Consider the following 13,532-nt stretch of genomic DNA (forward strand, 5'->3'; position numbering starts at 1 on the left):
AGGCTTCAGATTGGAGGACCACCTGTCATGGACTTTGTACCAGGGATTCCTGTTTGGATATGGGTTGAACTAAATGGCCTCTGAGGTCCCCCTCAGAAAACTCTCAGATTATGTGATAGGTTTTTAAAAATAAGAGATGTCTCTTTCCTTTAGTTACCTAGCTAGAAATGTATTGGGAACAGCTAGCTCCTGATTTTCCAGGCTCCCACCAATCAGCTAACACCCTCTCCTTATTTCTAGCTGGGCAGTACAAATGACAATTGGTAAGGGGCCATAGCTTTGCTTCAACTCCTCAAGGAGCTGAAGTGATTTCCAAAGTAATTAGATTGGAAAAACAAAACCAGACATAATTATGGTCAGTAGCCAACAATCATGAAGGATGCAACCACAGAATGTTTAAGATGGAAAGGATCTTGGGTGGAAAGGATGGAAAGAGTCATTTAGGTTACCAGCCTCCCCCGCCCTCACCCTACTTTACAGAATGGGGAAGAGAATCCGTGAGGTCACATAGCCAGCAAATGGCAGGGCAAGACTAGAATCCAGGTCCCCTGGCTCCCAGAGCTCATAGTTTATTCTTTGTTTCTTCCTTCCTCCCTTTTCTCTTTCTTTATTCTTCCCTCCCTTTATTTTTCTTCCTTTCTTTTCTTTTTTCTCTCTTTTTCCTTCCTTCCTTCCTTCCTTCCTTCCAATGAAGAGTGAGATATTTGTGTATGTTGTAGAGGACGGGGAAGTTTAGAGGGCTCTTCCGTGGGGGGCTGTCAAAATGCTAAGGGACATGTAGCCTGCTGGAAGGTGTAAGTCATCCATGATTTGGGGGGCAGAGGGGAGGGGAATGTTTAGGGTGGGAGGTTGTTCGAGCCTCGTGGCTCTTTCTACTATATCATATTGCCTTGGAAAAACTGGCTTGAAATGGGTGTCAGCTAAAATCAACAGAGAAGAGTGGGAATCATCACATTCTTCCTCTACCTCTGTTCTGCAGAGATAGCAGAGAGGAGCAAGAAGCTGAGGTCTTCAGGGAGTCAAGCTTTTTCTGTTTACAAAAGGGCTTAGACCCAAGACCCCATAATTCCTCAGACTCAGCTTCTACTTTGGTGGAATTCATGACTGGCCATATGGACAGGGTCCTTGGCAACTTCTCTCTCCCACAAATGGTAGAAATCTCTCCTTCTCTAATGACAGTCAACTGACCTTACTCCATATTTCGGGATTGCTGGATGGAATAAATGAACATTTACCCTTGAACTGAGATGCCAAAGGGCTGGGACTGGCCATTGAATCTTTCTGCCATCAGCTGCACTAGAAGTTATTTGTGGACATCCAACCAAAGAAGCTATTATTTGGGAGCACAGCTCTGCTGTGGCATGGTTCACCATTCCCAACGCCACAGAAAAACAAAGCTGGGCCTTCAGGGAGCTGCTCACTAAGCCCTTTCAGAGCCTACAGTAGGACTTCCTATTTATTTTGTATCTATATCTATTTATTTATCTCTGCATGTAGTCTCCCTCATTAGAAGGGAATTTCCTCGAGGGCAGGGATGGTTTCATTTTGGTAATGCTGGTTCCTAGCAATTTGTAAATGCTTAGTAAGATGCTTGTTGAAGGAGTAAATGAGTGAAATTAATGAACCTAAGTCCCACCGGGAGTTAGTGACACAGGCCCAGGACTGAGTGAGGCTCTCCAGTCTCTAAAATCAGAGTTCTTTGTACAACAACTTGGCTGCCTCTCTCTGACCTCTGTTACAGACATTCACTTAACTTCCTTGCCACCAATCCATCACTCTCTAGGCTGAAGGGAGAGAATATTTGCTTCTGGTCCTACACAGCCATTCTCTCTGAAGGCCAGAAGCTGAGCTAGTGTGCAAGGGGTAAAAAGTCAAAGGTAAAGAGCAGCTGATCTTTTATCTCTAGCGAATACTGTCCCTGGCTACCTCTTCTTGTGTGTGACAGGCCAACCAATCTCCCATCACTTCTGCCATCTACAGGGAGAAAATTGGAGCTCTGTACTTAAGAGAGTTTGAGAGCCATACAGTATGGAGGATTGTCCATACAATGGTGTGATTAGCTTCACAGATTCATGCAAAATTAGGTTTGGCATTTTAAAACCATATGAAATGTGTTAAGTTTTGAGTATGAGTTCTCTCTGGCCATTGGCTGTGACACCTGAGCCCAGGGTCCTTCCTTAGTCGAGCACCTCCTGTATTTGCTAACATGCCAAATGCTACACTGGAGGGTTATCTGTTACCAAAAAGTTGGCTTCCTTTGCGTTTGTGTTATTCTTTGCAGAACAGTATGTCCACAAGATGCTATCAAAGTGCCTGGCTTTATTTTCTGAAAGCTTATCTCATTGGATAAACCTGGGGCCCCAGAGATGTGGCCCCACATCTCTGCTCACCTCCTGTTACTGTCTCAGATCACTGTCTCCAGCTTGCACCAAAGGAGGTGAAGCAAATATGGAACGGGATGAGATGAGGGAGGAGTGCCGTCTACTTGTCACTGCTCCTGCTTACTTCTTATATAAAGCTTAGTTTCTCCCCCCAACCAGGTTGCTAATGCCTTCCCTGTAAAATGAATGTTTACCTGATATATGCTTATATATGGTATATGCTGGTACATACTTAAATATATAAATAGAATGGAAACTTCTTGAGGTCAGGGATTGATTCATTTTTGTCTTTGCAGTCCTTGCACCTAGCTTAGAACATTATCCAATCAGTCATTCAACAAGCATTTGTCAAGCATGTACTATTGAGATTAGAGATTCTTAGCCTGGGATCTGTAAACTTGTTTTGGAAAAAATATTTTGATAACTGTATTTCACTAGAATTAGTTTTCTTTATAATACTATGTTTTATATTATGTATTAAACAACATTATTCTGAGGAGTCCATAGACGTCATCAAACTTCTATAAAATGGTTAAGATACTCTGTTCTAGAGGTTTCATACTCCTCCAACGGCTCTCCAAGATACCTACTATCCTTCCTTTCTCCTTGGATCCTTAAGTCAGTGTCCTATGGTAAAATGTATACTGGACTTGGAATCAGGAGACCTGGATACAAATCCTAACAGATACTTATTGACTGTGTAATCATAGGGTTAGTCCCATCACCTCTGAGTCTCAGTTTCCTCGACTGTAAGATGGGGAACAGTAATGCTTCCAACTGTTTCATGGAATTATTATGAGGGAAGCATTCTACAGATCTTATAGTGCAATAGATATCTGAGTTAATCTTGCCATTACTATCTTCTTGCACTCTGGGTTGAGAGAGAAGGTGAACCAGAGGATGTAGTCACTTTTCCACTGCTATCAATTCGTTTTCTTAGCTATGTGACCAAAGGACTTTGCTTTTCGATGAGACAGACTACAACATCAGAACAGCCATTGTCCCTCCTACCTCTTGGAGGGGAAGGCCAATGGACATGAGCTTCATTGCCATGCAGGAACACAGGCTTTCTCTACTGGGGACAGACACCAAAGAGGAGCTGGGCTTCCATTGGAACGAGCAGGATAGAGGCTAGGCAAAAGGAAGAAAGAGCTGAAATGGGCCACCAAAGAACACATCTATGAAGCATTACAGTATCTCAGAGCTGGACAGGACCTCTGAGACTTTCTCATTCAACCTGTAATTGTTCAGGAATCCCTTCTGTAACATCTTCAACAAACTTTCACTTGAAGACTAGGAGAGGGAAAAACTGCCACCTTTCAAGGCAGTCCATTCCATTTTGGGAAAGCTTGAATGACCAGGAAGGTTTTCCAGACAATACCTGCTTCTCTGTAACTTTCACTGGTCTTCACTCTTTTCCTCGGGGCATTCATTCATTGGATCAACAAAACTCTTCCGAGCACCTATCCCTGAGGTAGACTGGGATAGGGGTCCAGGAGGATGAAGAAGGTAGAATCTCTGTCTTCTGTCTTGGAAATCTTTGTCTCTTTGGAAGACATAACTATAACCCAAGACAGAATGTGAGAGGGCAAAAAGCAAGGGTTAACATGTTCAACACAGATTTCTGTGGACTTGGCCTGGAGTCAGGGGGATGGACTAGATTAATTCCTAGTTCTTTCTAATCTACTGCTTTTGTGACTAAGATCAGCAGAATCTTACTTAACACCAACTGCCCTTGATTCTGCAGGGACATGGAACAGCACACTTTCTAGCACAAGTGTAAAGGAAGGACTGATAGTTGCAAGAAATATTCTGAAAGGATAGAGAACCAAGTGTGTCTTCATTATATCAGCAGAAATTTCTTTTTTAGTGACTGACGTTCCTCTTGAGTTCGCTTCATTAACTTCCATGGACATTCCAAAGATGACTTTTTTCAGTTTCTTTCAAAGTTCCCATTTCACCAACCACTCCTTCCTCGTTGCTCAGTACTAGGCACAGAGTACCATTGGCTTTATTGCTTACTCCTCTTCCTGAGAAAAAATGATCAGGAAGGCACCTGAAATCATAAGCCAGAAGACTCCCTCCGCTGATGTTGAGAATGACAGGGCACCTCCTTCAAGCTTGCTGTTTTTGATGACAGCGTGGTTAACTTTGGAAGCATCTGGCTTTGCGGTTTTATCTGAGCACATTTTCCCTTCCTCCTTCGATTTCATCTCAGTGCCCTCTTGATCAGGTCAGCAAGTCTTCTGCCAAATACATTCATCCCAATTCCCATAAGTTGTGCTCCATTCTTTGCCCATCATTCTGATATCTTGAGTCATGATTAGGAAATCAAATCTTATTCTTAGATAGCATCTACTTGGCTACCTGTTGGCTTTCCATCTCCTCTCTTCTCTTTCAAAGTAATACATACCTTTCAAATAGAAAAAGTGATGAAAACATCACGTGTGTGTGTGTGTGTGTGTGTGTGTGTCCCCACACCTCCCCCAAGCCCTTCAGTTTCCTACTGTGAACTTCCCTAGAGATCCATCCCAGGTTTCTTCTGGTGGTATCATTCTCCCCCATGTGAATCAGCAGAAGTAGGCTGGAGACTTGGCAGCTTCTCCAGCTCATCTTGGCTCTGCATCCCAGGAAGGCAGCACACCTCCCACATGGCCACAGATGGCCTCCTTTCTGCCCTCAGCAGAGAGGATTTAGTCAGAACTACCCATTTCTTCTTCCTGAGACTGGTAAGAGCATTCCTTACATCTTTGAATTCTCCTTTTATTGTTCTGTGAAGCATGGGGTCATGCTTCTTCCACAGAAAATTGTTCTGTCCTCTGGTGGAAGATCTACTATCTGTTGTCTAATTCCAGTGGGGATAGTCCCTTCTTCTCTTTCACCTTTTGGCCATATTCTTCCACTTAGCAACCTCTTGCCATCTCTTTGAAAATAACTCTTAAACCTATGTCCATTCCCAACCTGTCACTCAAGCTTAATGCCCACATTGTCAATAACCTACTGGATAGCTCATAGGACTATAACAGATCTAGAGCTGGAAGAAAAGATCTCATTCTATAAAATGGGGAAAGTGAGCTCCAGGGTAATCAGGTGACTTGGTTAGGGTTGAGGCAGCAAATAATAAGTCTGGGACTTCTGACTCCAAATTTAATGCTATTCCTCATGTGGATATCTGGTTAGTTTCCCTACCTCAAGTTTCTTCTTCGATTTATCCTCTGCCTTGTTGCTAAATTGCTATTTCTGAAGCACAGGTCTGATCATGTCCCTTGCCTGCTCAAGAAGCTTCAAGGGCTCCATATTTTCTCATGGACAAAAGACAAGCTTTTCTGTTTGGCATTTAAAGCCCTCCCAGCTATCTTTACGGACTGACCTCATATTATTTGTATATTCTGGCTTTCTTGCTGTTCACTGGAAGATTCTATCTCCTGTTTCCCCTCCCCCCCCCACCCTCCATCTTTGCAAGGCAGTCCCCCATGCTTAGAATACTCTCTCTGTTCACCTCTGTTTAGTGGAATCCATAACTTTGCTCATACCACAGCTTGGGACCCACTTCTATGGAAGGGCTCTCCTAATCTCCTCATAAAAATTCCCTGGTATTTACTCTGTATGTATTTCCTCACCAGCCTCAGCTCATCCTGATACTATTCTCGCGTGATGATGCCATGCTTTTGGAGCCATCCTCTGTTTTCTATCCTTGCTCCCATCTTCTACACGTGGTTTTAAAAATAGAGGTTGTTTGGTAAGTTCCCTGTGTATCCACACCAGTCTTTTCATATGATTCCTTTCTTCCTTCCTTTTCAGGTCTGTGTCCCTTTTGTGTCTTCAGGATTCTATACTTCCCATCCTTCTTGTGCTTATCTCTCCTGGAAAATTTTAGTTCATAGGACACTCCTTATCCTTCCTCTGAACACCTCGGAATTTCCTCTTCTAAAATCTAGAGTGCATGTCAGAATATACCCAGATTTCCTTTCCTTTCAACCCCAGTAACCAGTTCTACTCTGGCTGAAGATAATTTCATTCTTCAAGGATGGAAGGACCAACAAGAACAAATTCCATTTGGAATCTAATTCTCTCTAAGTGAAGAAATTATTAGCTGCTCTGCATTTTGTAAATAGCTGAAATGCTTACATCACTACTACATCATGCCTCTATATTAGACTTGTGATCTGTTTCATATCTTCTTTCTGTCCAGATGGTCTGCTGTCTACTCTGATGACAAACTGCTTTTGTTTCTCCCTCTACTAATCTTCATCTTTCAAGCCATTATTTACATCACTGCCAAATTATTCTTTCTAAAAAGTTTCCTCCTCACAATTACTTGTAAATGCTTCCCTATCATCTCCAGTATAAGGTCTACACTTACTTGACATTCAAGGTCCTCCACAATCTGGTCCGACATACCTTATCTTTCACTGCTCATTCCATGAAAAACAAATTCCTTCTGGACTGATCTCTTCACTGCAATTCTGGTCATTCCAAAACAACACACAGCACTCATTTCTATCTTGACACCTTAATTCCACCGTACCTTTGACTGTTTGTTTGAAATACTGGTTCTTCTTCCTTTTTCCCTATTCCAATCCTCCCATCCTTCAAGATCCATGAGGTATCATCTGCTCCAGGATATTTTTTCTGGTAAGGCCAGCCCCAAATGGCCTGGAGCTCTTGGAATTCGCTACACAAATTTGTGCAATGTGCACCTTGTTACATCATTTTCTTCTAATTGTATCTACTGCTCAATTTAGCACCCAAAATCCACCAGGGTATAAAACACAGATCTGCTTCCATTATCCACTACTTATGTGACACTTTAAAGGTTTGCAAGGTGTTTTGCAGACATTATCTAATTTGATCTTAAAACAACTCTGTAAGGGAGATATGTTGTAGGTTACTATTATTCCCATTTTAGAGATCATGAAGTTGAGGCTCAGTGCAGTGAAGTATCCAAAATGGGGTTTGAACTTAGGTTTCTCTCCACTCCAAATTATGTGCCGTATCCATTACACTAACTCCTTTGCTTTTTAGGTGAAAAAACTGAAGTTCCGAAGAGAATTGTGAGGGAAGGAAAGGAGTGATCATCCTTTATTAAGGCTCTCTCACCCCGTTGGGTGACTCTGGACAACTCTAATCATCCCCACAATTTGGAGACCATACCAGCTGGATTCAGCTGTGATCTGAGAGGAGACTGTAAGATTTTGCTGGGTACTGAGAGATGCTAAACTATTTCCATGGAAAGCCAGCTCTGCTTAGGCACTTTTCATTGCTTTATTCTCTGGCCTCTTCCTATTCCTTCCACCCACCCCACCCATCTCACTGAGAAACAGTACCTTCCTCTCCTTTGTGGCCATGAGCTTGGATTGAGGGCAAGCCTCAAGCTACCAGTAGCAATAATTCCCATTGTTAGTACCATTTTCAGTCACCAATAGCATGCACTAATACTTCTACCTTGACAAACCTTTCTTCAAGGAGCGCATGGTGGGCCGGTGTTTGTTTTCCATTCTCCTGGCATACAGTTGCAGGCAAGGTCCAAAGGAAGCACCTACCTTTCTTTTTCCATCTTGCCTAGTTTTCTTTAATTGGTGCTCAGAAAGTTGGCACCAAGCAGACCTTTTCAATATCTCCGACCCCATGTAATAGTTATTAGATACAATTCCCCCTATTCTCATCTCCAACCTCCAATCCCAGCCTGTTCCTCCTCTTGAGTGTCTCCCAGTGGAGACAGCCCTCTTTCTCCCCCCGCCCCCAATCTGGCCAAAGTGTGGCCATCAACCCAAGGACTCCAGACTGGTGAGTCTGGTGGGTGCCTGGCCCATTCACGTTGGCCCAGGGACATCCAACCCCAAAAGATAGCTGTGTAAAGAAATGACTTCTCCCTGGTGGGAGGTTTTATAGGAACATAATTTTGGAGCTTGAGAAAACATTAGAGACCATTCAGTGTTAACTCTGTATTTTTACAGATGGGAAGACTGAGGCTGAGAAGTAAAGTCATTTGCCCAGGCTCCCGCATCTAGTAAGTGTTGGAGGTAGAATTTATCCCAGGGTTTCCTGACTTCAAGCCCAGTGTCCTATCCACTATACCGTACTGCCTCTCACCATGTTTTCCTCCTGTTTTCTTGGTCCTGTTCTCCCCCTGCCAAAGGCTCACTTTAGAATCTGCTTTGACATAGCTTAAGAGGAAGAGGAGAGGAGACCTTGTAAGATCTTATTTAAGCCCAACAGGGTTTTGGAAGTGACTCACTCTAGCCTCTCTTCTCTCCCTCCCTTATTTCTTTGGGAGGGGGCAGGGGTATATTCAGAAAGGTCAGGTAAGGAATCAGACAGAGTGAGAGAGGTTTTTACTTGAGCAAGTGAACTTTCCCTCTGCTTTCCACTAGTATTTCTTTCCCTGGTCATTTCTTAGTAAAAACTGTGCTTTGCTTCAACCCTGTTGCTCCTTATGGTGAGAGAACTTAGTTTTTGCCATGGTTAGGAGACTTGGGAGCCTGGAGGGAGCCCAGAGGTCAGGAAGGAGCCAGTATCCATGAAGAGAAAGGTGATACCTTTACAGTTGATTCAGAAAAAGGAAATCTTTTACAGAAGGCTGGAGCTCAAATGTAAGTGCTGTCCCCCTTCCCACCAGAGGTGTTTCTTTACACAGCTCACTTTCCTCTACAATGTTTTTGAGCAGGAAGGTGACCCTCCATTCTCTTTATAGGAATGAGATCTCCCAATGCATAGTGGGACTTAGGAATCAGACTTTGCCCACTCTTTCTCAGCCACCACCCTGACCCCCACACTTTCATGACGGTCCCTAGCCTGCGGAAGGCCCCACCTCAGGAAAGCACCCAGCCAATGGCTTCACACGACCAAATTTTGTTGGTTAGAAACAGACAGAAATTTTGCTTTCCTGGTGGATTGGTTTTCAAATATAATCAGATCTCCTTCTCCCTCCCCCAGACAAATGGACATTATGTAGGGCTTGACCAAAGTGTCTTTTGTCATGGACTCACCATGTTGACTTCCGAAATCTGGTCAATGCTTGAGATGTGGATGCTCATGCCCACGGTGACAGGGTTTCCTGTAACACAGAGGGATGGGTTAGAACGGCAAACATGGGTAGTTACTGAGTCCCCGATATAAAGAAGAGAGTTTCCTGATTAACGTGGTGAAGTAGAATAGGCAGAGGACTGGGGCAGAAGAGAGCTCAGATGTGCTTAGAAATGAGACACACTATCGATCTAAGTTCCTGCTCTAGAAAATGGGGATCAAGAATCCTGCTCTTTGTGTATCAGGAAACACGGATTTGGATGGGTACAAGTGCCAACTATATCACTTCTCAGATGTTTCCCTGTTCCTTAATGCAACATCCTGCTTCCTACTTCCATGCTCTTGTCTGAAATGCAATCCCATCTTTTAGAATCTCTTTGAATTTGGAGTTTTCTTCAAAGTTCAGCTTGAGCATTGCCATGTCTTTTGACATATCCCTGTCTCCTAAAATGCTTCCTGACCCCCTGAAATACATTTTATATTTCCTTTTCTGCCTGTGTGTTTTAGAGGAAAAGAGAAATCAGGGAATCTGGGTTGACTGTCATTACTACCAGTATGTTCTTGAGCACAGAACATCTCTGGGTCTCAATTTTTATCTACAAAATGAGGGCATTTGGACTAGATGACTTTCAAAGTTTCCTTTTAGCTCTAAATCTGTGACTGTATTAGCTCATGTTGTCCCTCCTGCCTGCAGGATGACTAGTCTATTTTCATTTTTGTTTTTGTAGCTTTAGCAACTAGCATACAGTAGGTGCTTCATGAATGCTTAAAAAATTAAACTCCAATCATTTATACTCTCAGTTTCCATTCCTTATCTCTGAAATGAAAGGATTGGTCTAGGTCATTTCTGAAGTCCTTTGAGCTCTGATATTTTATGAATTTACTTTCCAACAGGATATTGTGATCAAGGGAGATAAAATATGAACATTACCCTGACAATTGGGGAATTAAAAAGTCTGAGAGAATTCTAAGGGAGAGTTAGATGCCAGACTTGAATTAAAAGATAAGAGGCAAAGGTATGGTGGCAGTAGTCCCATCTGGAGTGTCCTTCTCATCTCTCCATAGGGGCTACTTCCTTCTATGGAATCTTTCATCCACATCCCATCTCAGTCATGCCCACAATGTGTTGAGCCCAGAATTCCATAATATGGTTTTAAAAGAGGTTTGAGAGACCATTTTTTAATCCTCTCAATTTATAGGCCCAGAGAGGAGAAAGTACTTTATAATGGTCACACAGATAGCAAACGAGAGCCAGGATTTGAATCTAGGACTCCTTTCTATAAAGAATGTCTATTACTAGTCTTTCAAGTCTTTATGAAGAAGCTATCACTGCTAAAATGGCTAAAGGGAAGATAGAGTCCTCTCTTTCATAGTATGGGTCACTGGAGGGATGGATATCACCTCTGGACTTAGGGTCTCAAGGACCACCAAATTTAATCTCATTGTTCCCTTTTCTGCTCTCAAATACATGTAAATCCATTTTTCCCTGCTGGGACATGCTTATGTGGACATTTCACTTGTGGCCCCTAACCCTGGATGGAAGATTGCTCTGCCAGTGGGACCGAGGTCATTGGTTCAGTCCTTCCCTTCTCCTGGCAGTTGGCCATGCTCTATGCCTACTCCTCCCCTCACCCTGTCTAGATATCTCCCCAAAAGGAGCACTGCTTGTCATGGGAAGCGGTTAAAAGAATATGGGACTTAGTGCCGATTCAGCTCCGTGTGCTGCAGTCTGTCCCTGGGAACACAACTCATGCCTTGGTGCTGCAACAAATAGAGCGATCATAATTGGAAAGTAATTAATATAATCAATAAATAAGAAAAGCACCGTAGCTCCTGTCTCCTTAGCTGAGCACAACCCAGAACTGAGAAACTCTAGTGTTCTGGACGCTAACTGGAAAAGTTGCACTGGGATGATTTTCAGGATCCTGGAGAGAACCCAGCCCCTCTCAGTGGCTTTTGTGGTGGAAAATGGAGGAAACCTATAAAGACTCAGACACCCCCCCCAGACCATCCCCCTCCTTACTTCCTCTTCTTAAATCATCACTCTGCCCCATCTAGTAGAGCTAGCCAGGGCTCCAACTCACTCAGAGCCCTTTGGGAGGACTGAGCAAAATGATCCAAGTGGAGGGGGAAAAAAGCAAGCCAGAACCTGAAAATGAAATGGTGCCTTAATTATGTGTTAATGTAAGCAGGGAAGTGGTGTCATTAGTGCTTCTTAGGGACTAGGTGTGCTGTATTGTCACTGAGACAGACTCTTGCCAGCCTGTCAGCCAGCCAGCCAATATTCCCCTACAGTGCCACTTAAAATGGCATCACCAGGAGTGAGAGAAATGAGGATCACTTTTGTAAATCTTCTTAAAGAGATAGCACCCTGGCTTGGAGATCTTTGGGATGCTTTGTTTCAGCATCAGCTTTGTTTCTCCCTTCCTGAAGCCTGGGTGATGAGTGAGGAACGAGGCTCACTCCAGCCAGTTTCAATGGCACTGAGGTAAGGCTAGAAAGACTAAAGACTAACTACCACAAAAGTCATGCCAGGGTCCATTGGAGCACTGAGATCTCCCAGGGCTTGAGGGTGATTGGGAATATTGTTGTTTCCCTATCCTTTCCCCCCATGGAGGTCTGATGCATTTGCACAAAGTTATATGAAGAAATAGTTCCTGTTGTGCCCTCATGTATTGTGTGTCCGAGGTGGCTCCTACCTTGCTTGTCCCTAGTTCTGGTACTGCTTCCAAAATTATACAGATTAAAATTATACATGAATAAATATAGAATGAATTGGGTCCAGGCAGGAAGCTGGAGTGCCTATTTAGAGTACCTCCATCGTAGGAGAAGGACATGGAAGTTGATCAGAAAGCTGACTCCATTAAATAATAATATTCTGACCTTACATTTCTAGAGACCTATGATGTCTACAACGCTCTTGCTCACAGCAACTCTTTGGAAGAGATAGTGGAAATATCACCATTTCCATGTTATTATACATGAGGAACTCTAGACTCAGATTTGAACGCAACCTCCAGAGTGTCCTGTGTGATCTTGGCAAAGTCACTTAACATGGAAATTTCTGCTTCTCGATTTGTAGAAGGGAGATAACAATCCTTGGAGTAGATACCTCAGATTGCTGTTGCGAGCATATACCAAGGGGCTCTGTGCACTCAGATCTTACAGTTGTGTTTGTTTCTATGTGCTAGTCCTCCCCCACCTCCTTCTGCCAATCTGGGTCTCTCCTTTGTTCTTTCAAACTTCTCCTCTTCCCTTTTCTGCCCCCTCCCCCTCCCATCCGCCCCCTGCATGATTGTGCATGAGCCCAGGTCCCATGTGCACTCATGTTCTGTCACTGTTCTTATGCCTTTTCCCATATATTCTCAACTTGATGGCATTTCTTCTCCCTCCCACTTATCTTGTCACACTAGGTAAGATGAAAGAGAAAATGGAAATTGCAAGTGTCTGGTGTCGATCTGGATACCTGCAGTATTGATCTCACAGCCTGTAGGAAGGGAGTGACTCATTTCTAGGGAGCATCTCTTGGGAATTAGTTGAGTTTTGGTTAGGGGCAAGGGAGGATAATGAAAGTGACATGGGAGAACCAGTAGGAGAGTGGAAAATATCATGGGGTGGGAGTCAGGGGCCAGTCCTAATCCTGTCAGTAACTTGTTGTGTGATCTGGCACCAATGTCCCCATATGTGCTGGGTGCTGCTGCTGAAGTCAATGATGCCTGTAGGCCCTTTCATCTCTGATGTTCTAAGATCTTCCCAGCTTCCCCTAACTCTGGGTAGCATGAGAGCAAGAGAGTCATTCAGAGCAGCCAAATAGCATCGATTTCCAGCTAGAAGAGACCTTAGAGGCCATTGAGTCAGCCCCTTCATTTTTACATATGGGGAAGTTGGGGCTGAGAAAGCCGAAAGTCAAAGTGGACAAGGCTTGGCAGTCCCAAGCCCCTGATTCTCATCTTAATTCTGCATCTAACTTAGTTTGTGTGCTTCCACCATCATCTTATCCCCACGATCCCCGGTTTCCCCATCTATAAGATAGAAATAACAGTAATGCTTGTCCCAGACTTGGGTTTGATTCTGGGCTTGTCCACATACTACTGTGTAGAGGTAGCTAGGTGGCGCAGTGGATAG

The 13,532-nt window shown here is 43.6% G+C and overlaps 1 protein-coding gene across 2 annotated transcripts in view; it reads right to left on the reverse strand.

Annotated features, from left to right (window-relative positions):
• GABRQ (gamma-aminobutyric acid type A receptor subunit theta) overlaps positions 1 to 13,532 on the reverse strand; it is a 79,319-nt gene that overhangs the window by 32,135 nt on the left and 33,652 nt on the right. Inside the window, exons 4-5 of one of the 2 annotated variants that reach the window (XM_031945223.1) lie at positions 9,371 to 9,438; positions 3,393 to 3,512 (exon numbers count right to left, since the gene is read on the reverse strand). In XM_031945223.1, coding sequence (XP_031801083.1) covers positions 3,393 to 3,512; positions 9,371 to 9,438 — 188 coding nt within the window. The remainder of the gene's footprint in view (positions 1 to 3,392; positions 3,513 to 9,370; positions 9,439 to 13,532) is intronic. The other variant, XM_031945224.1, reaches the window with a different exon arrangement.

The sequence above is a fragment of the Sarcophilus harrisii genome, chromosome X (genome assembly GCF_902635505.1).
Source record: "Sarcophilus harrisii chromosome X, mSarHar1.11, whole genome shotgun sequence".
NCBI classification, from domain to species: Eukaryota; Metazoa; Chordata; class Mammalia; order Dasyuromorphia; family Dasyuridae; genus Sarcophilus; species Sarcophilus harrisii.